General features: G+C 39.1%; 1 protein-coding gene across 1 annotated transcript; it reads left to right on the top strand.

Annotated features, from left to right (window-relative positions):
- The first annotated feature begins 1,345 nt into the window (after positions 1-1,345).
- Positions 1,346-23,611, top strand: SPATC1L (spermatogenesis and centriole associated 1 like). The gene is made up of 5 exons (XM_039326368.1): positions 1,346-1,602; positions 4,444-4,734; positions 6,063-6,377; positions 14,740-14,891; positions 23,090-23,611. The coding sequence occupies exons 1-5, from the start codon at positions 1,407-1,409 to the stop codon at positions 23,414-23,416; spliced, it is 1,281 nt and encodes a 426-aa protein (XP_039182302.1). The 5' UTR covers positions 1,346-1,406; the 3' UTR covers positions 23,417-23,611.
- The last annotated feature ends 1,920 nt before the right edge of the window (positions 23,612-25,531 follow it).

Raw genomic sequence — 25,531 nt, 5'->3', positions numbered from 1 at the left:
TAGAGATATTCTCTAAATAAAATCCATCAGTTTGTTGACCAGCTGTGTGCTCCAAGGATGATAAAAAAACCCTCTCAAACTACTTTAGAGATGCAAACGTGTAGAAAGTTACCAAATTACTAAGGCAATTTTACAAATTGCTGAAAATGCACAGGAATTAACTGCAATTTTGGAATATAAATCTGATACTAACTTTTATTATTATGGTTTAAACATAAATCTCTCAACACAACTGAAAGAAGAGCTTCAAGAAAATCTGCAACTAAAAAGACAAGTTTGGGACTTTTTCTTTAAGGACATTAACAAGGTCAAGAATTCCTTGATAAAAAGAGAGGCTTGTAATTACTTGATACACTTTCCAGAGAAGAAAAAGATTTTACTCCATGAAGACAAGCTGGAAGGAGTGATTTAAACTTAATGAGTTAACTGGATCTAGGATGGATTTTTATTTGTTTGATATTTGTAATTGAAAAAAAGTCTTAATCCAAAATTTGAAAATATAATTTATATATATATAATGCTTACATAACATGCAAAATGTTATTGAAAATGCATTTAAGAGTATCTGTGTTAAGAGAAAGTTAAAGAAAATGTTGTAATAGTTTAAAGAAAATTTTTGAGTTTTAAAAAGGATGTTTATAAAAGAAAAAATATTATTCTATAAGGGTAATTTGGAGGGAGTGATCTATATTTAATACTGAAGTTCAAAGCTTGTACATTAAGAAGCTAAAGAAAAAGATGTATTAGAAAGTTTTGATTTTAGAAATGTGTTTAAAGAAAAGTTTCACATTTTAAAAAGGGTGAAAAAAAGAAAAAAAAAGTATTCTTCCTGTAAGGTCAAAGAAACTAAAAGAATACAGTGTACCTTGTTAATAAAAATGGTGATAATTCACAAAGATTATTAGGTGCAAGTAGAAATACACACTATTTCCATAGCAAGGAAGATAAAGCAGGAATGGTTAAACTGATCATTTTATTCAAAGAGGAGAATATAATCTTAGTTTTCATTGAAAAAGCAAGAAAAACAAAATCACTGCTAAAAAGTTGTCTGTGAAGAAAGTCTATAGTAAAAAGTGTTTCAGATTTTTGGAGAAGCCATTTTCAGTGCTATTTTGAGACTATATTCTCAACAATGCCATGTGATCAGGACCTCTTAGACATAATGTTCCATTCTATATATAAACCATTCTATATACATACCTTATTTCACAGCAGAAAGGCCACTCTGAAAGAAAATGCTCTAGTAGAGTATCAGATGTTCTCTTAAGAACATATGACATCACAATTGTTTAGAAACATTCTAAGCTTGATAATTTCCTCTGAACCTCTTGAAGCACTGAGGTGACCTGTCTAGTCAAGGCTGTCCCTAATAAGTTAATCCTTCCTCAACAGTGAGGAAGAGGAGGATGACAGAGGAAAGAGAGTGGATAAAAAGAATTCAGGAAGAAAATGCACATCTCAAAAATCAAATTAGGCTTCTCAGAGAAAACTATGAATTACGCACATTGTTGAGTCAGCAGTGTGAGAACAACAATCAGTCCCAGTTCATAGCACCTCAGATTTCTCCTTCACATCCTGATACTAGTTCATTAGTAAAAACAGGTAAGAAGCATGGCAAGTTAGCTTGTTAATAGCCATTGGTATATAAATTTTGCAAATATGTTTCATTGTGTATCCAAATTAATACATAAAATTCAATAGGACCTTTGTGAATTCATTTATTGGAAGAAGACTCTTTGGTCAAATCTATATCTATAATAGGAACTATATTGGGCCAACTGGGAAAGTCTACACATGATTTAAACAGGAGAGCAAATTATCCTGATTTGCTCATTTATGAATGTGCATACATGCAGATGCATACACACATCTTCAGGCATTTCAGTTTTTAATTTCTATAAGCTATTACTTGCATCCCTGCATCCTTACCATATGATTCATTTTCAGGGTAAACACCATTATGGAAAGCAAAAAAAATTAAAATATTGTAAGTCACAGAAATTAAGGGCACAAAATAAGGAAAAAGAAGATCTACATAGAGAAATTGCATTTATAATTCCCATATCTTTCTATACTTTTCTAACTGCATACCCCCCTTCCACCATACCTATAGATTGGTTTATATATTGCCTTTTTTAAGCTTTTTATCTTTCTCTTTTTGAGAACTATCTACTACTATCAACTACTGTATGGTACTGTACTACTTTCTTGGTTTTCTTTTCCTCTCAAACCATTTATTCTTTCTTCATATTTTGTGAGTCAGACCCCATCAAAATGGTCAAAATAACTCTGTAAACCTGTTTAACACTGGTCTCTTACTTTGGTATTCAATCAACATTCATTTAACATCTTTTCATTCTTATGGTCCATGAACATAGATACCACCCAGTTGCTTTTAGGTCAAATGATGCTTTCACATGAAACTTTTGATAAAATTGAAAAGGTGTAGAACAGCTTTAATGCTATCCATGCTACATGAAGCATTTTCTGTAAACAATGTTTTCTTTCATACTCATAAAGTTGAAATGTACCTTACAGTAATCTTGTCCAGCCCGCTTTTCATCATGGGATATACTACAGTACAACATAACTGGCAGAAGGTCATCCAATCTCTCTCTGAAGGTCTTCAGTGAGGGAGAACTCACCACTTTGTGGGACAGTCTGTTCCTGAAATGAGATCTCGTATAGTCCAGAAATTGAATTGGTCAATAAAAAATATCTGGATCTCCTTTTACACATACTACTGTCAAACTAATTCACCTAATCCCATACTTGTGTCTTTCTTTTATATCCCCAGACACAGAGTTTTGCGTTTCTTTCTGTTAAACTCTATAAGGTGGTTCTTGATTTACAACAGTTTATTTAGTGACTGTTAAAAGTTACAGCGGCACTGAAAAAAGTGGCTTGTAACCATTTATCACACTTACAACCTTTGCAGCATCTCCATGGCCACATGATTAAAATTTAAATGTTTGATGGTTAATATTTATGATGGTTGCAGTGTCGCAGGGTCATTTGATCCTCTTTTGCAACTTTCAGACAAGCAAAGTCAATGGGTAAGCCTGCTTCAGTTAACAACCATGTTACTAACAGAACAAGTGCAGTGATTCACTTATCAACAGTGGCAAGAAAGGTCATAAAATAGGAGAAAATTCATCTAGCAAATGTCTCACTTAGCAACATAAATTTTGGACTCAATTGTGGTCATAAGTCGAGGACTACCTGTATTAGTCATTCCAATACACTGTTCAAGTAAGTTTAGTTCTATTTGAATGTTCTCTCTTTCTTCCAAAGTACTAGCCATCCCTCCCAATTTTGTATCATCTACAAAGCTGGCAACTTTTTCATTTGCCCTTAGTTTCTGACAGAAGTCCATGCCAACCCACTTGTTACTATTTTATTTTATTAAGGAATATCATAAGGTACTCTTGCCACAGGCTTTGCTATGGACCTAGTACACTACTCTGTATCAATGGCATTAGCATAATTTGCTATAACAAACCCATGCTGGCTTTCGTTAATTGTAGCTTCTTATCTATCTGCTCAACATGCATGTTGCTAGATCTTGCTGAGTATAGACTTCATCCTGACAGGCCTACAGTTTCTCAGATCCTCCTCCTTTCTTTTCCTGAAGATGAGAATACATTTACTCATGAGGAGGAATTTTTAAAGGTTACTTAGATTAGCTTATTTCTTCAGCACCTCTGTGAAATATATCTTTTCCTGCTCTTTGATTTTTTTTTCACATTTCTGTTTGTTCTGGAGAGCTTTAACTCTTCCCTGATGTATTTTAGTAGACCAATTATCTCCTTAAATCTTTCCAGGCCTCCCACTTGACTGCTCTTGCCAAACTCCTATCTGCTCTTCCTGTTAGTTTGCTCAGAGTGCTTTGGGCCCACATTTCTGTCTCTCTCTCTCTCTCTCTCTCTCTCTCTCTCTCTCTCTCTCTCTCTCTCTCTCTCTTTCTCTCTGACACACACACACACACAGACATTTTCTTTCCATTCTATACAAAAGTGTTAAAAGTCCCAGATAAAATGACAATAATAATAAATGGTTGTAGTACTGTCCTTGCTTTAATACGCTGTTCAGTTGGGATACAAAAATCACATTCAGTATCAAAAAGAATTGAATACGACAATGATGTTCAAGAAAGCATGTTTGAACTGTGAAGATTAAATTATTTCTGCATATTTTCTGGGTGGATATTTTGAAGCGTTTCAGTCAGTACAGGTAGAACAGGTAGACTTATTATCTCAGTCAATTTTCCAAGGCCAGGTCCATCAATGGACACCACACTAGATGTGTTCACTGATAATGTTTTCTAGAAAGAGCATATGGTCTGATGATGTCAAAAAGTATTCTGCCAAATCATGTCAGTGTCTAGATATGTACATACATGGTATAAATGTAACTATTTTTATTGTTTGTTTTTCTTTGCAGCTCAGCCTGTCAGAAAAGATTATAATTATTCTCCTCACATCCTTTCCAAAGAGGCCAACATGTCATGTCCTAGCACCCAGACACCAATTAAATTGTTCCACACTGATCCTGTTACTGTTCAATCTAGAAATGAAGATAGGAAATCTGCACACATCTCAAATATACCATATTCTACCATGCCTGGAAAACAGCGTGAAGAACCCACAGATATATCAATATTAAGGAAATCTTGGGCTACAGATGGTCCTTTCCCTGGTGGTGATAAGGTTCAAACATTTCCATTTAGCGCTGGTGAGAAATTATATTTGATGTCAACACTTTATGTGTATACTTTTAAGTACATGTCTGCAGAGTTAATGGGATAGAGTTTTTTCTAGAAGCATCTGAATATTTTCCATTTTCAGTCCATGAAAACAAACGTATAGTGTTAAAATAGTTATCATGAAAGACTAAGTTCTATCTGTGGACAAATCTAAGTGTCAGCTACACAACTCCTTATTTTAGTTGCTATTTTTTAGATCTTCACGATCCAATTTAGAGATGAAGTAACCTGAAATGTTAACATATTCCAATTATGGTTGCACCATAGAGCTGAGTAAGAGATTTAACATACTAGCTGTGGTTTTCAGTTCCTTATCTAAAGCTCCTAGAAGTGGAACTAACCCTTACAGCAGATTAACACATCAAATTGCTGTTTTGATCACGATATCTACAAAACATCAACATTCTGCCAGTCAGTGTATATTTAGTTAGGAGCTTTGTCTCTATAAATATTATTTTAAACTTGCTTATATAGTTTATATAAAGCTACATCTACAATGTTCTTTCCATCCATTTTGAAATAGCTTTTTGATGGTCTTCTCTGTAATTTATAAGTAATGTTGGCCATTTAATTGCTTATTAATGGGCTATCAGTTTTAGTAAACAAATATGTTAAAAGCAATGTCCTGATGTTTTAGGAACTTCACTATTTGCATCCTTTATTGTGAAAATTATCCATTCATTCATACTCTGAACTTTTTCTAAAATCATGTTAAGATTACACAAAAATTGGAATGCCTCATCTCTCAAATCTTTGGTCATAACTTTGCATGATTTAAGCAATCAACACTCCAAATATTTTTAAGGATCCCAATGAAATGAAAGAACCTGTTCTTTATTGCTAAATGAAAAAACACAGGGATCTATTTCATTGTAGACTTTATGTAAGGATGAAGAAGAAACCACAGCATGGTGATTTCTCCATTAGATTGATTGATTATGTGCCACCAAGTCACTTTCAACTCCTAGCAACCACATAGATAGATTTTCTCCATGAAATTTTTCTCCATGATATCACTTCCATTAGACTGGGAGGTCTCTAATAGAGAAATGTGAGCTTTGTGGTACATGAAACTGCACACTGCACTAACAACACTCTCAACAAGGTGAGCCATCTCTCTCTCTCTCTCTCTCTCTCTCCCAGTTATTTATGGCCTAGCTGTTCACAGAACATATGGAGAAGAGTGAGAGGAAAATATTTATTTGGGGTGAATGTGCCCAGTCAAAGGAATTTCTATAATCCACTTGCTGTTTTAGTACCCTTAGCATAACCTGGTGCTAAATCTGTTTAACTGCAGCTCATTACAAAACAGGAGGACTCCTGAATCCAAAAGAGAAGCTCAATTCCTCAACAATGTGGCCAGAAGAATCACCTTCGTCAAAGACACATAAAGAGGATGCCCAAGCCCAGATTGCATTTTCTAATGATGTAAACATCCCAAAAGGACGGAGTCCTGAGAGGCAGCCCTATTGCTTAGTAGGTAATGCTCCGGACACCAGCATAGAGAAAACCCCGCTTGAATCACAAGAGATGCCTCGGAAGAAGAGAGTCTGGTTCTCAGATTCACCTGCTACAGACAAATTAAGGAAGTTCCATACGTTCTACCTGAATGGTAATACTGAGATTTTGTGGCTGTTTCATGTTGCAGATGTTGTGAAGTCAAACCCCCACCAAAATATTTTTAGAGTTTTCACATCTCTGTGTGCTATGTTTGTGTGTTTGTATGAACAGAATAAGAAATTTGAGAATTTAAATATGTGTAATATTTTTATTGCTCATTAGAAATATTTATTTGTTAAATGAATCTATACAGTAAAACTACTGAGCTACCCAAATGAACTCTGGATGGTGAACAAAATAAGAACACAATACAGAAAACAACCATTTAAAATGATAAACTACACTGAGGCCCCAATAAAAACTTGCATCCATTCATCAACCATCCCATGCCAGATATATAATTATTTTTGTTGCTTTTTAAAATGCATTATATATAATTTAGCTATGCATAAAATGCCGCATTCAGAAATAAATAATTATGCAACTTTACTTAACACTTTAACTTATATTGTCAATACAATATAGAAATGATCCTTCCTACTTTTAACATATTGATTGTTACTACAGAGCCCTCAAGGACATTTCATTTCCCTAAAACACAAACAAAATGTAAAAAAGGAAGTAGCAAAACTGGACTACTCTGTATCGCTGTTGTGCAATATTTTTCACCCTGGTTTTTTTATGGGTATATCAGCATTAGATTACCATGCAGAGCCACTCTAACACACAGTCTCTCAGACCATCCTGTATTTGACATCATTATTTATTTATTTATTTAGAGTATGTGTAAGGACCCACCCCACTTTGCATCTTAAGAAGACAGAACTCTTGGAATAATTCTTCCAACAGGAATCCTTTATTAAGAGAAAATGGTTGCAGGCATGCTAGACAGGACTTGGGGTTCAAGCTCTCCCATTCAAGGTTTTAAGGGGTTCCCCAGTAGTCCCACCCAATCAACCCCCCTTCCAGTGATAGTTTCAAGTATCACAATTCCACCCCCTTTCTTCTTTCTTCCATCTGGATGGAGACTTCAGATAACTACATGAAAGGCAAATACCCTCCTTTGGTATGCTAATGCTTCGAGGTTACAATAAACACACATTCAGCATTCAGCTCTTTGAAGTGTACTGAAGGAAGTGAGGGCCATAAAGCCCCTTTGTTCTCCCCCTTCTCTCCCTCTTATGGCAGAATCCAAAGATGGCAGAATTGGGAGTTTCTATATTTGATAATTAAAGATGAAATATAATTGGATTCTGACATCCAGCCCCTCTTAACAATAAGAGAGATCCACCTGAAAGAAAACACAGTATAAAATTTAGTCAGGCTTGTTTCTGTGTGAAACTTCTTCAATAGCTTCGGGGCTCTGACATGACGTTTATGGACCCACTCATTTTGTGAGGTAGGGAGGTGTTTCCAGGCAACTAGGTACTGAGTTGCCCCATGATATCTCCTAGAATCAAGGATTTCCTTTATTTCGAAGTGTTGTTCACCCTCCACCATGAGTGGAGGTGGTGGTGGGAGGATTTTTGGCCGTAGATGTGACTGATGCTCTCTTTTCAGAAAGCTGCAATGAAAAATTGGGTGTATTTGCCTGAGGTTTTTGGGTAATTCTAATTCTACTGTTACTGGATTTATGATTCTTTTAATTGGAAAAGGTCCTATATATTTTGGTCCAAGTTTTTTACAGGGCTGTAGGGACTTTAGGTATTTTGTAGATAAGTACACCATTTCTCCTATAATGAATGGTGTAGGCTCAACCCTTTTTTTATCGGCTTGTGCTTTGTATGCCCGCCTAGCTTCATCTAGTGATTTTCTGACTATTGGCCAGGTGTTTTGTAGGTTTTCCATCCATTCTTTCAGTGAAGGGATCGTTGGTTCTTTTGGGGTTAACTCTGGCATAGGGTTGAAACTTTGACCGTTGGCTATTTGAAAAGGAGTGTAGCCTGTGCTGGAGTGGACTGCATTATTGTAGGCAACTTCTGCAAAAGGAAGTAAGTCCGTCCAATCACTCTGTTGGAAATTTAAAAAACATCTCAAATATTGCTCAAGTACCGACTGGCAGCGTTCCGCTTGTCCATCCCCTTGAGGGTGGTGGCTAGATGTCAATCCCTGAGTGGTCCCTAAGAGGGATAAAAATTCCTTCCAAAATGCAGACGTAAATTGCACTCCCCTATCAGAGATGATGCGTTGGGGTGCCCCGTGCAATCTGTAAATGTGCTGGATGAAAAGTTTTGCTAAGGCCTTTGCAGTGGGAATTTTTTGGCAAGGGATAAAGTGCACCTGTTTGGAAAATAGGTCCGTGACTGTCCAGATAACAGTATTCCCATTGCTTTCTGGCAATTCCACTATAAAATCCATGGCTATTTCCCTCCAGGGGGCTGAGGGACTTGCCACTGGTTGTAATAGCCCTGGCGATTTCCCTTGCAACCTCTTTGCTGATGCACAGGTTGGGCAGCTGGCAACATAACTTTCTATGTCCTTTTTTATTGATGGCCACCAAAATTGCCGTTTAATTAAGTGTAAAGTTTTTACAAATCCAAAATGCCCTGCTGATTTTGTGTCATGGCAAAGTGCATGAAAGTTAGTCTTTGAGTTGTTGGTATATATAACTTTTCCCCTACCCAAGGCAATCCGTCTCTCATTGTGCACACATGTTTGTTTTTCTGGAACCAATCATCTGTTTCCAAACTTTTTCTGAATTCAATCCCAGTTTGGCTGTCCAGTTGTGGTTTTATTTTGGCTTGGGTTCTTGTGGTTACTGGCGCTGCCAGTTGTGATTCTGCCATTACTGGTCTAGAGTCTGTGGTTCGTGCGCTGTTATATTGGGGCATGCGAGATAGTGCATCTGCCAGGAAGTTCTTTCTTCCTGGTAAATGTTTGAGCTTAAATTGGAATTGGTGAAAATGCTGGGACCAGCGGGCTTGTTTGGGATTGAGTTTCCTGGAAGTTTTCAGGGCTTCTAAATTTTTGTGATCAGTCCACACCTGGAAGGGGATTTTGTTGCCTTCCAGGAACTGTCGCCACGTGAGTAATGCCCAACGTATCCCATAAGCCTCCTTCTCCCATACGGGCCAGCGCTGTTCTGTTTCCGTGAGTTTCTTGGATGTATATGCACAGGGTTGCAATACTGCATCATCATTTTCTTGTAATAGCACAGCCCCCACTGCCACATCACTTGCATCTGCCTGTATTATGAAGGGCTTGTCCATGTCTGGGTGCCTTAGTACTGGTTCGGCAGAAAAAAGTCTCTTTAGTCTCTCAAACGCTGCTTGGCACTCCATTGTCCATGTTAGTGGCTGGCTAGGTTTTACTGAGGATGTTCCCTTCGTTTTTAGTAAGTTAGTGAGGGGCAAGGCTATCTGTGCAAATGAGGGGATGAATTGGCGGTAAAATTTGCAAAGCCCAGGAAACTTTGTAGTTGCTTTCTTGTGCGGGGTGGTGCCCAATTCTAGTACTGCTTGACCTTCTCGGGTCCATTTCAATGCCCTGTGGGGATATGCGATAGCCTAGGTAGTCTATCCTTTCCTGGTGGAATTCGCATTTTGAGAGTTTGGCATATAGGTGAGCGGCTCGCAGCTTCTTTAAAACCGCTCTGACAAGTTTGACGTGTTCTTCTTTTGTTTCAGTAAAGATAAGAATGTCGTCCAAGTAAACAAGGACCCCCTTAAACAGGTGCTCCCTTAGAACGTCATTGATTAATTGCATAAAGACTGCAGGGCCCCCTTGTAATCCAAATGGCAAGACTTTGAATTGATAGCACCCCATGGGGCAGTTAAATGCAGTCTTCCATTCGTCCCCTTCCTTGATTCTCACGCGATAGTAAGCTTCCCTTAGGTCTAGTTTAGAAAAAATTTCCCTTTCGATAGGTGTGACAGCATGTCTTTCATGAGGGGCAGCGGGTATAGGTTGCTTTCACTGATTGTATTCAGGGCCCTATAATCCACGCATAAACGTAAAGAGCCATCCTTCTTCTCTCTAAAAAGGACCGGGGCAGCCACTTTAGGCTTGGCTGGCTCAATGAAACCTCTCTCCAGGTTTTTTTTTATAAATCTTTCCATTTCCTCCTTCTCCTTTGGCTCATGGAGTATAATCTGGGCTTCGGGAGTTTTGCCCCAGGCTTGAATTCAATGGTACAGTCTGTGGGTCGGTGGGGGGGAAGCTCATTCGCCCTCTCCTCACTGAAGACTTCAGCAAGGTCCCTATATTCCTCTGGTATTTCTGTTAATCTTTTTTCCTCTCCTATGGATGCTTTTTCTATTCTTGATTCTGGTAGCCTCCCTTGGGGTTTTAAGTCCATAGGGTCCCCCTTCGGGAATTTGATTTCTGTCGTCCTCCAATTTACCCAGGGGTTCCATTTTTTCAACCATTCCATCCCTAGAATCATTGGGCATTCCATACCTGGGGTCACCACAAACGTTAAGTCCTCTTCATGGTTGCCCAGGGAGAGGTGTATTGGCAGAGTGGCTAGGGTAGCTGGCACCCCTCCTGCTATGGATCCATCTAGCTGGCCAAATGAGATTGGTTGTTCCAGTCTCCTGGATGGGATGCCCAGATTCCCCACTAGTGTTGGGCTAATGAGGCAGCGGGTGCAGCCAGAGTCTATTAAGGCTTTCACCTTCACAGCTTCGGGCATGGGGGGGATTAATATAGTCACTGTTTTGAAGATGGGTGTGATGCATCCACTTACCAGGGGTTCGCCCTCCGAGCTGTCATCTGAGGCATCCACCGGCCCTGTGGTGTAGGCTGGAGTTCTTTCCCCTTGGTGAGCAGAGGTGGGGGTTTCTGCAATTTCCATCATTCTCATGGCTGTTTCTTTTGGCTTAGCTGAATACTCTCTGGGTTTGTTGATTGGGGATCTGTCTGGGTTGTGCTGGGGGGCCTTTGAGCGGCATTCTACAGCTCGATGCCCTTCTCTTCCGCACTTGAAACACCCCATTTGCTTCTTGGCTGTGTCCGATGATTTCACCGATTGGTGTGTCAGCTCAGGCGGGGGGCGGCTCCATTGTTTTCTTCGGCGGTGCCTCTTCAATGTGTCGATCTCTGCTTCCTCTGCCAAGACGTATCATTCCTCAAGTCGATGTGGGTCCCCTCGGGGCAGGCAAGCATCATATAGATCATAGTTTAGTCCGTCTTTGAAATGGCCAAAGAGGATGTCTTCTGGCCAATTCAGTTTGCTGGCAATGGCCCTGAATTCTTGTGTATACTCGGCCACTGGGCGTTTGCCTTGCCTCATTGTTGTTATTCTTTCATGGGCTTTGCGATCAGCCAGGGGGTCTTCAAATCGTCTTCTCAAAGAGGACATGAAACGGTTGAAGTTACTGAGTTCTGGGGCATTGGAGTCATGCAAGTTCACTACCCAATCCGCAGCTGGTCCATCCAGGGCAGATTGCACGATCCGGATGCGGGCTTTGTCGCTGGGAATGTCCTGCCCATATTCCTCCATGTAGCTGAGTACTTGGGTTAGGAAAAACCCCAAGCGTGTTGGCTCCCCTTTGAATTTCACCTCCAACGGTGGACGTCTTGGAATGGATCGGTGCCTCCGTTGTGGGTGGTAGTGTCTTCCATCCAGTTTGCCATCTGTGGTCCGGTAGGGGGTGGGGGCTCCTGGATCAGTAGATGTCCCTGGGGTTGCAGGTTCCACGTCCCCCTCGGTGTCTCTCCCTTTGTGGCTCCAGGAACTGGGGCGGCCGTAGGGCTCAGTATTCTCCTCTCCTAGGGAGCTGAGAGTTCTCTTCATCAGGTCAATAGCTTTCTCTAGGATCCAGTCTGAGTACGGTACCCAGCTTCCTCCCTCTTCACTTGCGTGCAGGGATTTCTCCATCTCCTGCTTCCATTCTGGTTGCTTGGTCCCCCGTCTCAGGGTCACCTTTCTTGATTCCTTTCTCCACTCACTTTTCTTTCCAACGTTCATTGACCAGCGAGGCTTGTGGTCCTGTGTCTCCACCACTTCTTCTCCCGAGGAATCTGACCTCTCAGATCCCAACATCTGGCAAGGTTCCAACTGGGTCAGCGGCTCTCTTTCCAGGGAGTTTTCCCCCTCTCTTTCTCCATTGTCTGACATGGTAAATTTTTTGCAAAATCCCCCGGCAAGGGTCTCCCTTCCAGGTGGATTAATTTTGCAAGTCCTGTCTAATGTAAGGACCCACCCCACTTTGCATCTTAAGAAGACAGAACTCTTGGAATAATTCTTCCAACAGGAATCCTTTATTAAGAGAAAATGGTTGCAGGCATGCTAGACAGGACTTGGGGTTCAAGCTCTCCCATTCAAGGTTTTAAGGGGTTCCCCAGTAGTCCCACCCAATCAACCCCCCTTCCAGTGATAGTTTCAAGTATCACAATTCCACCCCCTTTCTTCTTTCTTCCGTCTGGATGGAGACTTCAGATAACTACATGAAAGGCAAATACCCTCCTTTGGTATGCTAACGCTTCGAGGTTACAATAAACACACATTCAGCATTCAGCTCTTTGAAGTGTACTGAAGGAAGTGAGGGCCATAAAGCCCCTTTGTTCTCCCCCTTCTCTCCCTCTTATGGCAGAATCCAAAGATGGCAGAATTGGGAGTTTCTATATTTGATAATTAAAGATGAAATATAATTGGATTCTGACAGTATGGTATATCACACATGGACTAGCAATTTTTAAAAAACTAACTTCTCTTTTCCTCCCCAGGACTCAAGTTTTCAGTCTGCTTTGCTTATGTAATACTTTTTGCATATTTTTTACATCTGTTACTCACTGTAGATGATGTCCTGAGTGTGCTGGAATTTTTTATGTTATAATTATTGTATTGGTGGGATATGCAGTGACTATCGGTTTAAAGTTATGATACAGCAATTTGAAAAACTGTTCTGCTTTCATTCCAATGATTAGAGACTTCTTAATTCAATTTAGGAACTGAATTTGCTTTTTCTATTTAATTTTTTGTTTATTTTTTAAATCCTGGGATGTTTAAAAACCAGAATTAGCTTATGTTTGCAGACATTCATTATATCTTTTATTGGGAATCATTCTTCAATATTACAAATAAATGCAGGATTTTAATGTGTGATTAACAGTTTTAATTTTTGAATGGTCCCTAAAATATTCCAATGTAGGCAGATCTGCCAGTTAATGTCTCTCTCTCTCCCATCTTCCCATTCTAGGATTTACAATTAAAAGTCAAATAAATAGTTAAGTAAATGTAAACAGATGGCAAACTTACCACCTTTTTTCTGCAGCTCTAAGAAATGCTGAATTTCTTGCAAATTCTTGATAGTCCCAAGTTTTAATGGGTCATTTCAGGAGATTCTCCTTCTGGGGGAATGCTATTATGGAAAAGAAGTGGCTTTTTTTTCTGCTATCAGTTATATTTTATACCTAACAAGCAAGATCTGACCATTGTTATTTCTCTGGATCTTGTGAAAGCTCATGATAAACTGGTTGGCAGGATTATTAAGTGTTTTGATCAAATATGGCTTTTTTTGCATTTTGCAAAAAAACTGAATAAATGTGTTATATATTTATTTAAAATGCATTTAAATATTTATTCACTTGTTCATATAGTCATAATTGATTATAAATGTATATTCTTCCTTATGTTGAAATGCATGCTAAAAAGTATCTGATCTCCTTACTTCTTAAATATAATTTCAGAGTTGTTTCCTTGTAATGTATTATTAATGGGAGCCAGATTGGTGTAGTGCACCAATTGGGCACTAGGGATCGGTTCCATGGAGAGAGGGTTTTCCACAGACTGGAGGGTGCGTGGTTTTGTATGCTTCCTGCATCTTGCGGCTGGGGCTTTGCTTTTTTGTGTGGCCTGGTTGCTGGCATGTCACTGTCTGATACTGGTCCACAGACCGGGGGCTGGGGACCCTTGGTGTAGTGGTTAAGGTGCTGGTATAGAAACTGTAGATCATGAATTCTACTCCCACCTGAGGCATGAAAGGCAGCTGGGTGACTGTACTAGTCACTGTCTCTCAACCCAACTCACCTCAAAGGATTGTTGTTGTGAAAAAACTAATGGTGGGAGCATTAGTCACATATGCTACCTAGAGCTCACAAAAAATAAAGGCAGGATAAATCAAATAAATGAATAAATAAGAAATAGTACTAGTTTTTCAAGCAGATCATAGATGAGAAATTATCACTGCAGTTTTTATTTATTTAATAAAAAATTGAGTTTTATTCTGCTATATAAATCAAGATAAATGAATTCTGTTGCCATTGGGCTCTAGTAAGATTACTGATGTGCTCAGGATTTGTGGGTTAAGTGATTTCCACTCTCATCCTCCTTTGGTATTAACATGTGATGATGAGTTAAAGTATTTTTTTAATCTAATCAAGGGAAAAATTCATTACAGACAGGCTATTTCATAGAAGTATTTTTGGCCTCTCCTAGATAAGATCAAGTCTATCTCTGTTTTTTCCTCCAGATATAGAAATTGCTCAAAACAACAAGAAAAATGGACGCATCGTGGGAGAGATTGCTTTCCAGTTAGACAGGCGTATCCTTGCACATGTGTTCCCTGGAATCACACGGCTCTATGGATTCACAGTATCTAATATACCTGAGAAAATAAAGCAAGTAAGTGATTCTATCCCAACACGTAGAGTTTTTGTCAAGATTGAAGACCTTAATAAAACATAGAGGTCCAGCTTTTGTGCCAGCTGGCGGCATTATTGGGCAAAGAAAGGCAGCCTCTTAAGGTGTCAAAGAAGAAAAAAAATGGTCATAATAATAGTATTCCCTAAGAGAGCTCAGTTTAAAGGGTAAAACAAAACACATTTTTTTCAGACCAGGTGATAATTTCCTGCCAATAGAATTACTTCTGTCAGTAGAGAGAACATAGTTCTATCTTCTATTTTCTATAGTTAGAATTACTTCTTTTTTAATAATATATTTTATTAATTTTTAACATAATCACCTTAATATTTGGTAAACAATGTGTTGTCTAGGTTTATATTTAAAAACAATCAATAACAATTAATTTCTATAGTTCCATAATCCATATAGTAGTTTTCCTTGATTTTCTCTTCTTCCAATAATATTCTCTTTTATCAACCCTAAATTAGCACATTTCTTAGTATTTTCATAGATAACAATTGAATATAAACATTTTTCTAGTATTTCTTTGTCATAGATCCTGTTTTCAAAGTTTTTATTTAAATTTATTTTCCCCGCAATGTTCAAAACATTCTTACCTGGTAAGATTTTCTCAGAGTTAATTACATTTAAATATTTAAATCTTTTTCCTCATACAAGCCATCCCAACAATTTTTCATTTCTCATATCTTAAAACAAAAAAAGAGAAGGAAAAAAAGGAAATAGTATACTACCTGAGAAACATCACCACCAGGTGGATCTGTACCTGGCTGACAAACCGTACTCAATGAGTAGTCCTCAAAGTAGTCCTTCTCTCCATATTGAGAGAAGTAAGCAGTGGGGTACCAGAAGGTTCCGTCTTAGGCCCAGTACTCTTCAATATCTCCATAAATGACTTAGATGAGGGAATTGAAGGGGAACTCATTAAATTTGTAGATGACACCAAACTGACAGGTGTAGCCAACACCCCAGAAGACAAACTCAGGATCCAAAAAGATCTTGACAAACTTGAACAATGGGCCCTATCCAAGAAAATGAGTTTCAATGTGGAGAAAAGCAAAGTCTTAGTTAGGAAGGAAAAACCAAAGGTACAAATACAGGTTGGGCAAGACCTGGCTTAGCAACTGTGATAGGGACTTTGAAGTCCTAGTGGACGATCACTTGACTATGAGCCAGCAGTGTGCAACAGCAACCAAAAAAGCTAATACAATCCTGGGTTGTATAAATAGAGGCATAGAATCAAGATCACGTTAATTATTAGTACTGGTTTCTAAAACCCTAGTAAGACCATACCTGGAATACTGCAGCCAATTTTGGTCATCTTATCACAAAAAAGATGTTGAGAGTTTAAAAAAAATTCAGAGAAGAGAAACTAATATGATCAAAAGCTTGGAGACTAAAACATACGAAGAATGGCTACGGGATTGGGTTTGGCTAGTCTAAAGAAAAGAAGAAATAGGGGAGACATGATAGCAGTATTCCAGTACTTGAGAGCTGCCACAAGGCAGAGGGGGTCAAATTATTCTACAAAGCACCAGAGGGAAGGACAAGAAACAATGGTTGGAAACTGACCAAAGAGAGAAGCATCCTGGAATTAAGGAGAAACTTCCTAACAATGAGGACAATTAACCAGTGAAACAGCTTACCCCCTGGAAACCGTGGGCATGTCATCGCTGGAGATTTTTAAGAAGAGACTAGAGATTTACCTGTCTGAGACAGTATAGGGGGCTGGACAAGAAGACCTCCAAGGCCCCTTCCAGATTCTATTCTATTCTATTCTATTCTATTCTATTCTATTCTATTCTATTCTATTCTATTCTATTCTATTCAACATGTCCCTCTTAAGCTAGAATACATTTATGTCCAAAATGTTTCTATTCTTTTTAGCCATAGCTGCAGAAAGGAAGGTGCAAAGACCTAACAAACGGTTTTACAGCCTTGGGGATTGGCCCGTTTGAACTGGCCCAATGAACTATTAGGGTGGAGTTTGCTTTTTGCTCTTTTAACCTATTGATTCACATGGGAACCCCTCAGATCCTGCCTTCTATGCCTGCTGTCAATTTCTCCTAATAAAAGTTCCTTTTGGGATGATTTTGTTCCAAGAGTCCTGCTTTCTTGGGAAGAGGTTTTGAAGTGGGTCCTTACAGTCATTGTCATTTGTATTAGTTGCAACATGGCATACATTTCCTCCTGGAAAGTATTTGTTTTTTCTTGATATGTTCTTTCTGCAGATCTCTGATGTTCCATGATAGCCAAAAATCAAAGTTTTCCTTTCTTTGCAAACAGCTTTAGAGTCACAGTTCAATAGGTATTTATAATCCAGGAAGGTCAATTTTTTCCCTAGGTTTTATGGTTCTCACTTTGTAGATAGCCCAAAATGTTTTCTTTTCTTTGTTACAGCAGTTTTCTGTTTGTTTAAAATACTGAAGGTCACAAAAACAAGTTATCTTTTCCTGGGATTTCTGCCAGTTCCTGTATTAGAGCAACTATAATTTTATATTTTCATCCACCACTAGATGTCAACACCAGCTCATTTTTCAGTTTTCAAAACATACAATTGCTTTTTTCTGTTTTCATCAATAATTTTTTGCCAAGAAAATCTTAACTAATTCCACCAATTTCACACTTATCCAGATTTAAGTCTTATATTCATTTCATTTCAGTATATTTCTGTCTCCCATAAAAGTTTAATTCATCGCTTCCATCTGTGGGAGGGTGGAGCAAAAGTCCCCCTCCTGTCACTTTTAGAGGATTTTTGCTTCTTGGGCTTTTCCCCCCCAGGAAATCAATTATCAAGTAGAAGAGAGAGAATCAATATTTCTTACCAAGTTCCAAACGCGTTGTTTACAATCAAGCTTAAATTAGTGTTTTTTGGCTTCGGCTGCTTGTAGCTTGGGCTAGACTCTGAAGTGAAACTAGCCTTTCTTCATCTGGTTTCTGGAGGGCTTTCTCCGGGCAACCAGATTGACTTCTCTCTCTCTACAATTGGCAGGGCACCCCTCCTTCTCTTTCGCCTCTCTGGGGCGAATTTGGGCCCAAACAGAAAGAAATTGGCCGTAGGGTATGGAGCTCCGTGATCCCTCAGCTATGTGCGCTTCTGCACAAAACCAGAAGCCTAGATAGAATTACCGTTACATTCCACTCTTGATATATCAGAGGTCTCCACAAACTGATAAATTTTAAGCTTTCATTTTATAGGTCATATTAACATAACCAAACCTCATTTCTCTTCTAAACCAAATAACTTTCCAAACTGTTGTATGAATGTAAATTTAGGCAAAAAACACTAATTATTAATACCTAAAATAGCATGTTTGCATTGTGATAACTGGTGTTTTACCTACTTTCATTCGCAAAATATCCTTTGATTCTCTAATAAAAGAGGGCAATGATCTTAAAACAAAGTTAACTCTGAGCAGAGATAAAAGCTATCCTTAATCAGATCCAGAGGATATCTTAATAAATAAAGAAATAATTGCATTTGTTAACTTTAGGTGAGATATTTAGATACCATATTTTAATACACCTGTTAAAAAAGAGAGGGACTCTAATTTTTATTAAAATATGTTCTAAAAACATAACCTGCTTCATATCAAAAAAAATTTCCATTTCCATGAAAGCCACCTGTCATGGTTCCGACAGATGAAACCCTTCAAAAGAACTTTGAGGCATTATTTTCCTTAAAGAATCTTTTATTCGAGAAACGAAGTATCAGCACTACATAGCTGAACCCAAAAATTAATTTCCCCTCTCCTGGATATAAAGTGACAAAGTACAATTCTCACCTCCAATAAACAGTCATAAATCATATTCCCCAATTAGCTTGAAGCACGGGCTTCCTCCCCAGTTCTCCAGCCCGCCAAAACGCTATCAGCTCTGGGCCCAATGTCCTTGGGTTCCCACGGGCGAGTTATTATTGTTATGACAAGCTGGACTCTCATCCCTATTCCCCCCTCCCAACATCAACTAATTTGAAAAGCATAGAGAAAATGGCTGCATTTTCATCTGTTGTCAAAGCAAGAACATCTGATGTTAGCAGCATTGACATCCGGCCCCCCCTTATAAAAAGGGCAAATCCTGTAATGCAAACAAAATCATAGATTAGGGGTTGCCTCTTGGTTTGTTAGGGTGTTTCTTATAGAACCTATTAATGAGTCTGTCAGCTTTTACATCGCTAGATTTCACCCAGGTGGCTTCAGACAACGGATACCTCTTCCATTGCACTAAGTACTGCAGTTTTCCTTTAAAAAATCTAGAATCAAGAATAGTGAGTCTGTCCTGCTACTACAAGAAGTCCATGTGCCTTCTTAGGGGGAGGTCTTAAGGTGGAATCCCAAAAAGGTTTCACCAGGCTACAATGGAACACAGGGTGGACTTTCCCTAAGAGTCTGGCAAGCTTTAATTCTACCATGACCAGGTTAATGATCCTTACAATGGGGAAGGGTCCTAAGTACTTTGGTCCTAACTTCTTACTAGGTAACTTAAGCTGTAAATATTTTGTGGACAAATAAACCTTTTCCCCAACTTGGAATGTCCTTTGAGGAGCCCTTTTTTTATCTGCCTGCTTTTTATATGTCTTAGAAGCCTTTTTCAAAGCAGTTTTCGTGTCTTTCCAGGCTTCTTCCCACCGCCTTACCCACTGATCAAGAGTTTGGGAAGTGGAGGGTCCCTGAGGATATTTGGGTATTGGGCTGAACTCTTTTCCTGTGGCCACTTTGAAAGGTGTGAAACTGGTGCTGCTGTGAAAAGAGTTATTGTAAGCCACCTCTGCAAAAGGGAGGTGGTCAATCCAGTTCGTGTGTTGATAATCCACATAGCATCAGAGATACTGCTCCATCATTGAGTTTACAGATTCAGCCACCCCATTGATAGATGGGTGAAAAGCCTACGATAGTCTTTGAGATGAGCCAATTAGCTTAAGAAAACCTCTCCAAAACTTGGCTGTAAACTGCACCCCCTGGTCTGAGATTACTTGTTTGTCTGTAGATATGTTTCAGAAACATCTTGGTTAGTGAGCCTGCTTTGAAAACAGATCTATCACAATCCAGATAACTGTATTTCCCCTACTTTCAGGTAGGTCTACTATAAAATCCATGGCAATTTCTTCCCATGGTTGGGAAGGGTCTGGCACTGGTTGTAATAGCCCAGGGAGTTTCCCCGGAATTCTTTTCATGGTGGCACATACAACACAACTCCGGACATAGTTCTCTATGTCCCGTTTCAAACCTGGCCACCAAAATTGCTGATTGATGAGGTGTAGTGTTTTTAAATATCCAAAGTGTCCAGCCTGTTTTACATCATGGCTGTGCCGGAGCGCATTGAGGCGGAGGGTTTTGGGCAAGTACAACTTTCCCCCTTTGTAAGCTAAACCATCCCTGCATGTTAGGGAGGTTTGATTGTCCTTGAACTATTGGTTGGCGAGGAGCTCTTGTTTTATTTTCTTTACCCCAGGGTCATTGGGGTATGGGGCTCTCAAAGGTGAGACTCTGCACGGCATGAGTTGAGAAGCAGTTTGTGAAGTGGAAATAATTGCTTCATTAACCTCTTCATGCTGGCTCTTGTATTGGGGCAGTCTGGATAAAGCAGCAGCTAAAAAGTTTTTTCCTCCCGGTAATGTACTTTAGGGTGAAGTTAAAATGGTTAAAGTATTGTGCCCACCATACTTGTTTTGGGGACAATTTGCAGGGAGTTTTCAGTGCTTCTAGGTTTTTGTGATCAGTCCATAACTCGAAAGGCACCTTGCTCCCCTCTAGATAGTGTCGCCAGTTTAATAGAGCCCAACGAATTGCAAAGGCTTCCTTCTCCCACACAGCCCATCTCTCTCGCACTCAGTGAATTTTTTCAAGGTGTAGGCACAGGGTTGTAGGATCCCATTCTGGTTCTTTTGTAATAGCACAGCTCCGATGGCCACGTCACTGGCATTGGCTTGAATCACAAAGGGCTTCCATGGACAAGGATGCTTTAAGACCAGTTTGACCGCAAATAGCCTTTTTAAATTCTCAAAAGCAGTTTGACAGCTCATAGTCCATGCTGATGGCTGGCTTGGTCACGGTTTTCCTCCCTCTTTGCCTGTTTTCAGTAAGTCCGTAAGGGGTAAAGCAATTTCAGCAAAGGAGGGGATGAACTGGCAGTAAGTTGGAGAATCCCAGAAAGCTCTGGAGTTGTTGGCAAGTCTTTGGGGACTGCCATTCAGTTACGGCTTTCACTTTGGTCAGGTCCATTTCAATGCCTTCGCTAGAAATTCTGTAGCCAAGATAATCTAGTCAGGTCTGGTGAAACTCATACTTTGTTAGTTTAACATAAAGTTTGGCATTCAACAGTTTCTTTAGTATTTCTCTCACTTGTTTTACGTGGTCAGCCATATTCGTGCTGTATATCAGGATATCATCAAGATACACCAAAACCCCTTTGTATAAATGATCATGTAGTACCTGTTTGATCAGCTGCATGAAGACAGCTAGAGCCCCCTGTAGTCCAAATGGCATGACTTTAAATTGATAGCTCCCCATGGGACAGTTAAAAGCAGTCTTCCACTCATCTCCCTCCTTTATCCTCACTCAGTAATATGCCTCTCTTAAGTCTAGCTTAGTGAAGACTCTCCCCTTTGCCAGCTCTCCATCGGTCTGCAGAACGAGACTTGCAAGAAACCCCTCTTTGCAGCTCGACCTCATCTGCCTTTGAAGCACTTAATAGTGGCAAGGCCGTCTCGAGGTGTCTGGAGTCTCCACTGGGTAGGGTCCAGTCTGACGACCAGATCAGTTGTCCTCACAGCTTGGGTCTTGCCTCCATCTGGGAGACCTGAAAAGTTTCCTTCTCCACCGGTGCGTTGTCCTGTGCTTCCTCCTCTGAGGTGCTGATCTCAGGCGCCCCTTCCTTTTCCATGTTGAGATCTTCCTCGAATCTTTGTTGGTCTATCCCTCGACTTTAGGGACAGCGACTGAAGCTCGGGACCCCAGGATGGATAAGTAAAAATTGTAGTTTTGGGGTTAATGTCATGGTTCCGACAGATGAAACCCTTCAAAACAACTTTGAGGCATTGTTTTCCTTAAAGAATCTTTTACTCGGGAAACAAAGTATTGGCACTACATAATTGAACCCAAAAACTAAATTCCCCTCCCCTGGATACAAAGTAACAAAGTACAATTCCCACCTCCAATAAACAGTCATAAATCATATTCCCCAATTAGCTTGAAGGCGGGCTTCCTCCCCAGCTCTCCAGCCCGCCAAAACGCTATCAGCTCTAGGCCCAATGTCTTTGGGTTCCCACGGCTGAGTTATTATTGTTATGACTAGCTGGATTCTCATCCCTATCCCCCCTCCCAGCATCAACTAATTCTAAAAGCAGTAGAGAAGATGGCTGCATTTTCATCTGTTGTCAAAGCAAGAACATCCGATGTTAGCAGCGTTGACACCACCACTGCCAACTCAATTTTTATGCCTATGTTTCTAAACTAATAGTTAAAAGTGTGATATTCAATTCTTCATTTTTATTTTGATCACTGATCAGCACAAACATTCATGTGAAAGGAGTGTGTGAAAAGTTTTTTTTTCAAATTTCAGTAGAGAAATAAAAAAGTTTTCTTTATACATTTTTTTTACAAATATACCAGATGAATACATAATAAGAACCCAGAAGAACTCAGAATTCATTGCTGCTGCATTAAATTTTTTAGGTCTGCTACAAATCTGCATCTGAATCTTCTCAGCCTTGGGTTTTTTCCAAGGTCCATTGTATTTTTACGAATACAAATTCATTCATATACAAACTATAAATAACTGAAATGATATTTTAGTGCTGTAGTGGTAGAGAATTCTGAGGGGGGGTTGTGTGTGTGTATGTTGTGTGCAGGGATTTAGATAGAACAATCTTTTTTGCATTTATAAGAACTTTTCCAGGACTATCAAAACTGAAGGTTCCGATCAGGCATGCTTGAGGAAACTTACACCAACAGTACAAACATCCACAGAATTGCAAAGCTTCAGAGGTTGTATCAGGAGACTATCCAACTTAAATAGAAAATATTACAGTAATAGTTCTATAAGATCCACTTCTCAAATTTTAAAAAAACCTGTACAATTATCTATTTTTTCTTTTCTGTTCCTATTAGTGTTATATAAAATTCAGGCTGATTTACACTTCCATAAATATTAATCATAGGTTTATATCTGGCAATTCTTAGGTTTCCACAAGATCTTTAGATGGCTCTCTAGATGACAAAAAGTATCGAGCTATAACCCAGCGTTATCATAACCTAATTACCCGCTTGGAGAAAATGGGCTACCGCACAGATGTCCACCCAGTGTTTAGTGAATTTCTCATCAACACCTATGGCATCCTGAAGCAAAGGCCTGACCTCAGCTCTAACCCCATAAATGACAATCCTAATGATCTCAGGAAGATGGTGATAGACATTGTCCCAGCTAAATTCCTTGGCGATACCTTACTGCTCTTGAACTGTTTGTGTGAACTTTCCAAAGAAGACAACAAGGCCCTTTTTGCCTGGTAGTGCCTCCTGCAACGTCCCCATTTTTAATAGAAAGAGCACCTAAGCAGAGCATATACGTAATAAAGAATGCTGCTAAAAGAGGGTGTGGGATAATACGTGTATGATTTTTTTTAATTAAGCTGTTGCTGTCCAAATCACTGCTTCATCTTGTATGTAATTTGGTTTTGGTAAAGTTTATATTTCATGATATTTTTGAAAAACTGGTGCTGTATTGATATGTTTCATTGGTAACTGCTATGTTAGGTATATTTTGATGGGAATATCAATAAAATAAAATAGAAGTGATTATTTGTTGCAACAGTTCACAAATTCCCAATTAAATCCTGTATTATTTCTGTGTGAGAAAGGAAGTGACTGTCCAACTATAATTTTATTTTGCTTCTTCCACAAAAGTACAGCTATAGGTATGACATGACTTACTTTAAAATTTGAATGCAAAAAAACCCACCTCTTTCTCATGCCAACAAGAAACCTGGGACATTTTCTTCAGTGGAAATAACCTATATATAGCTTCCATTGGATTGATACAGCACTGCATGTATATCATCATTTACCTGCATTGGTGTTACAAAATATTTCCAGTATTTCCAAAATCTTGGATTCTGGAATCCTGTCATTTAGTATGATGAATGTGCATTCAAATGTTTGCCAATGTATTCAAATGTTTGAAAGTATAATGGAGTTTCCTAATTAGTTTTAGGATGACAAAGGGAGGAATTAACTTTTACCATAGGCTTAGTTCTAATGAGAAGTCTATGCATTTTTTCACAATGAACACAAGTGCAATTTCAAATGCTATTGCAAAGGTTCATTTAGTGAAGTGGTTGAAGATTATCAAAATTCTGCTTCATGCCTGTAATTGATGATTAGGCCCCTGTTGAGGCTGTATGCCACCAATGGAACAAGGATTATATGGCTTCCTAGATGCTATTCAACTAGATTGCCTCACCATCCTGGCCAGCATGGCCAATGATGGGTAATGGTGGAAGCTGTAGTATAACTCCTGAAAAAGCCAGGTATTTCCTAGCCCTTTCATCAAATTTTATTTTCAAAAATGCTAGACAGTTCTTAGTCTTGTTTTCCTTCTTTCTTCAAGGAGTTCTCCTCTACTTTTACATATTGTTTATGTGCTATCTATTTAGTGAAGTATAAATTCTGCCCAATTTTGGAAAGGATGAATTATTGTTGAGTTTAGTAAACTGTTTTCAGTCAAATGACATTGGAATGTTATAACATTTTTTTCTCCTTCACAGGGTTGGTTTGGTAAGGGAGACTCAAGTTTCCCTTACCAAACCATTCTTAGCTACGGAAACCCACAGGGTAACTACTTTTGGCCACTCATTCTCCTTCAGCCCAGTTTACCTCACAGGGTTGTTTTGGAAAGAGTGCTATGATTATCACATTGAGATTTAATAAGAAAGTGAGTTGAGGGTGTTCTGAAGAGCAAAATCTTACCTGGGCAAAAATGAGTGGGGTCAAGGCAAAGCTTAGCTCTGAGCAAGCTACATATCCTTCCAGACAGAGAACAAGTGTCTGTCAGAAGACACAGGCATTTGCAGGGAGCAAGTGAGAAAATATATGTTGTGATATGTAAATTCTGTCCCTTGCTTCTTTTTGTGTAATATCATGATACAAAAGGGTAGAGCTTTTTCCTCTACTGATATCACAATTCATATTTTGGCGTGGTAATGAATCGAGGCCTGTGAAAAGGAGGCAGGAAATATCCTGTGATTAGCAATCTCACAAAGAACAGGCAGAGAGAAGGATAAAGATCAAGATCTGTGACCTGATTTCATATGATGCATGTATTTCTAAAGCAGGTTGCTAATAATTCTACTGTTACTTGTTTGTTACTTTTTTGACTTGTTTTTTTCTCTTGTTTTTTATTTATGTGATATTATGTGCATTTTGAACCTTGTGGTCAGAAAATTGTGAGGTGCTAAAGAGTCAATGCAACTATAGTCACATTTCCAGTAAAAACACAGGAAGATTCTAAATGGATGGATGACAACATTTTTAAAAAATGTGTTGCCATAGGTCAGGGCTTTTCAATCTGTGGTATGCTACCACTTGTGGTACATTAATGAGTGGCAGGTGGTATGCAGCCCTGCCTAG

This window comes from Crotalus tigris, unplaced genomic scaffold, assembly GCF_016545835.1.
Source record: "Crotalus tigris isolate CLP2741 ecotype Arizona unplaced genomic scaffold, ASM1654583v1 scf7180000024340.7048381, whole genome shotgun sequence".
Taxonomy (NCBI): Eukaryota; Metazoa; Chordata; class Lepidosauria; order Squamata; family Viperidae; genus Crotalus; species Crotalus tigris.
This window is presented reverse-complemented; position numbering and strand designations above follow the sequence as displayed.

Excerpts from the sequence above, each read along its gene's own strand:
- SPATC1L (XM_039326368.1), top strand. The coding sequence starts at position 1,407 with ATGACAGAGGAAAGAGAGTGGATAAAAAGAATTCAGGAAGAAAATGCA. Across the intron at positions 4,735-6,062 it reads AACATTTCCATTTAGCGCTG|CTCATTACAAAACAGGAGGA; the intron begins GTGAGAAATTAT and ends GTTTAACTGCAG. Across the intron at positions 14,892-23,089 it reads TACCTGAGAAAATAAAGCAA|GTTTCCACAAGATCTTTAGA; the intron begins GTAAGTGATTCT and ends GGCAATTCTTAG.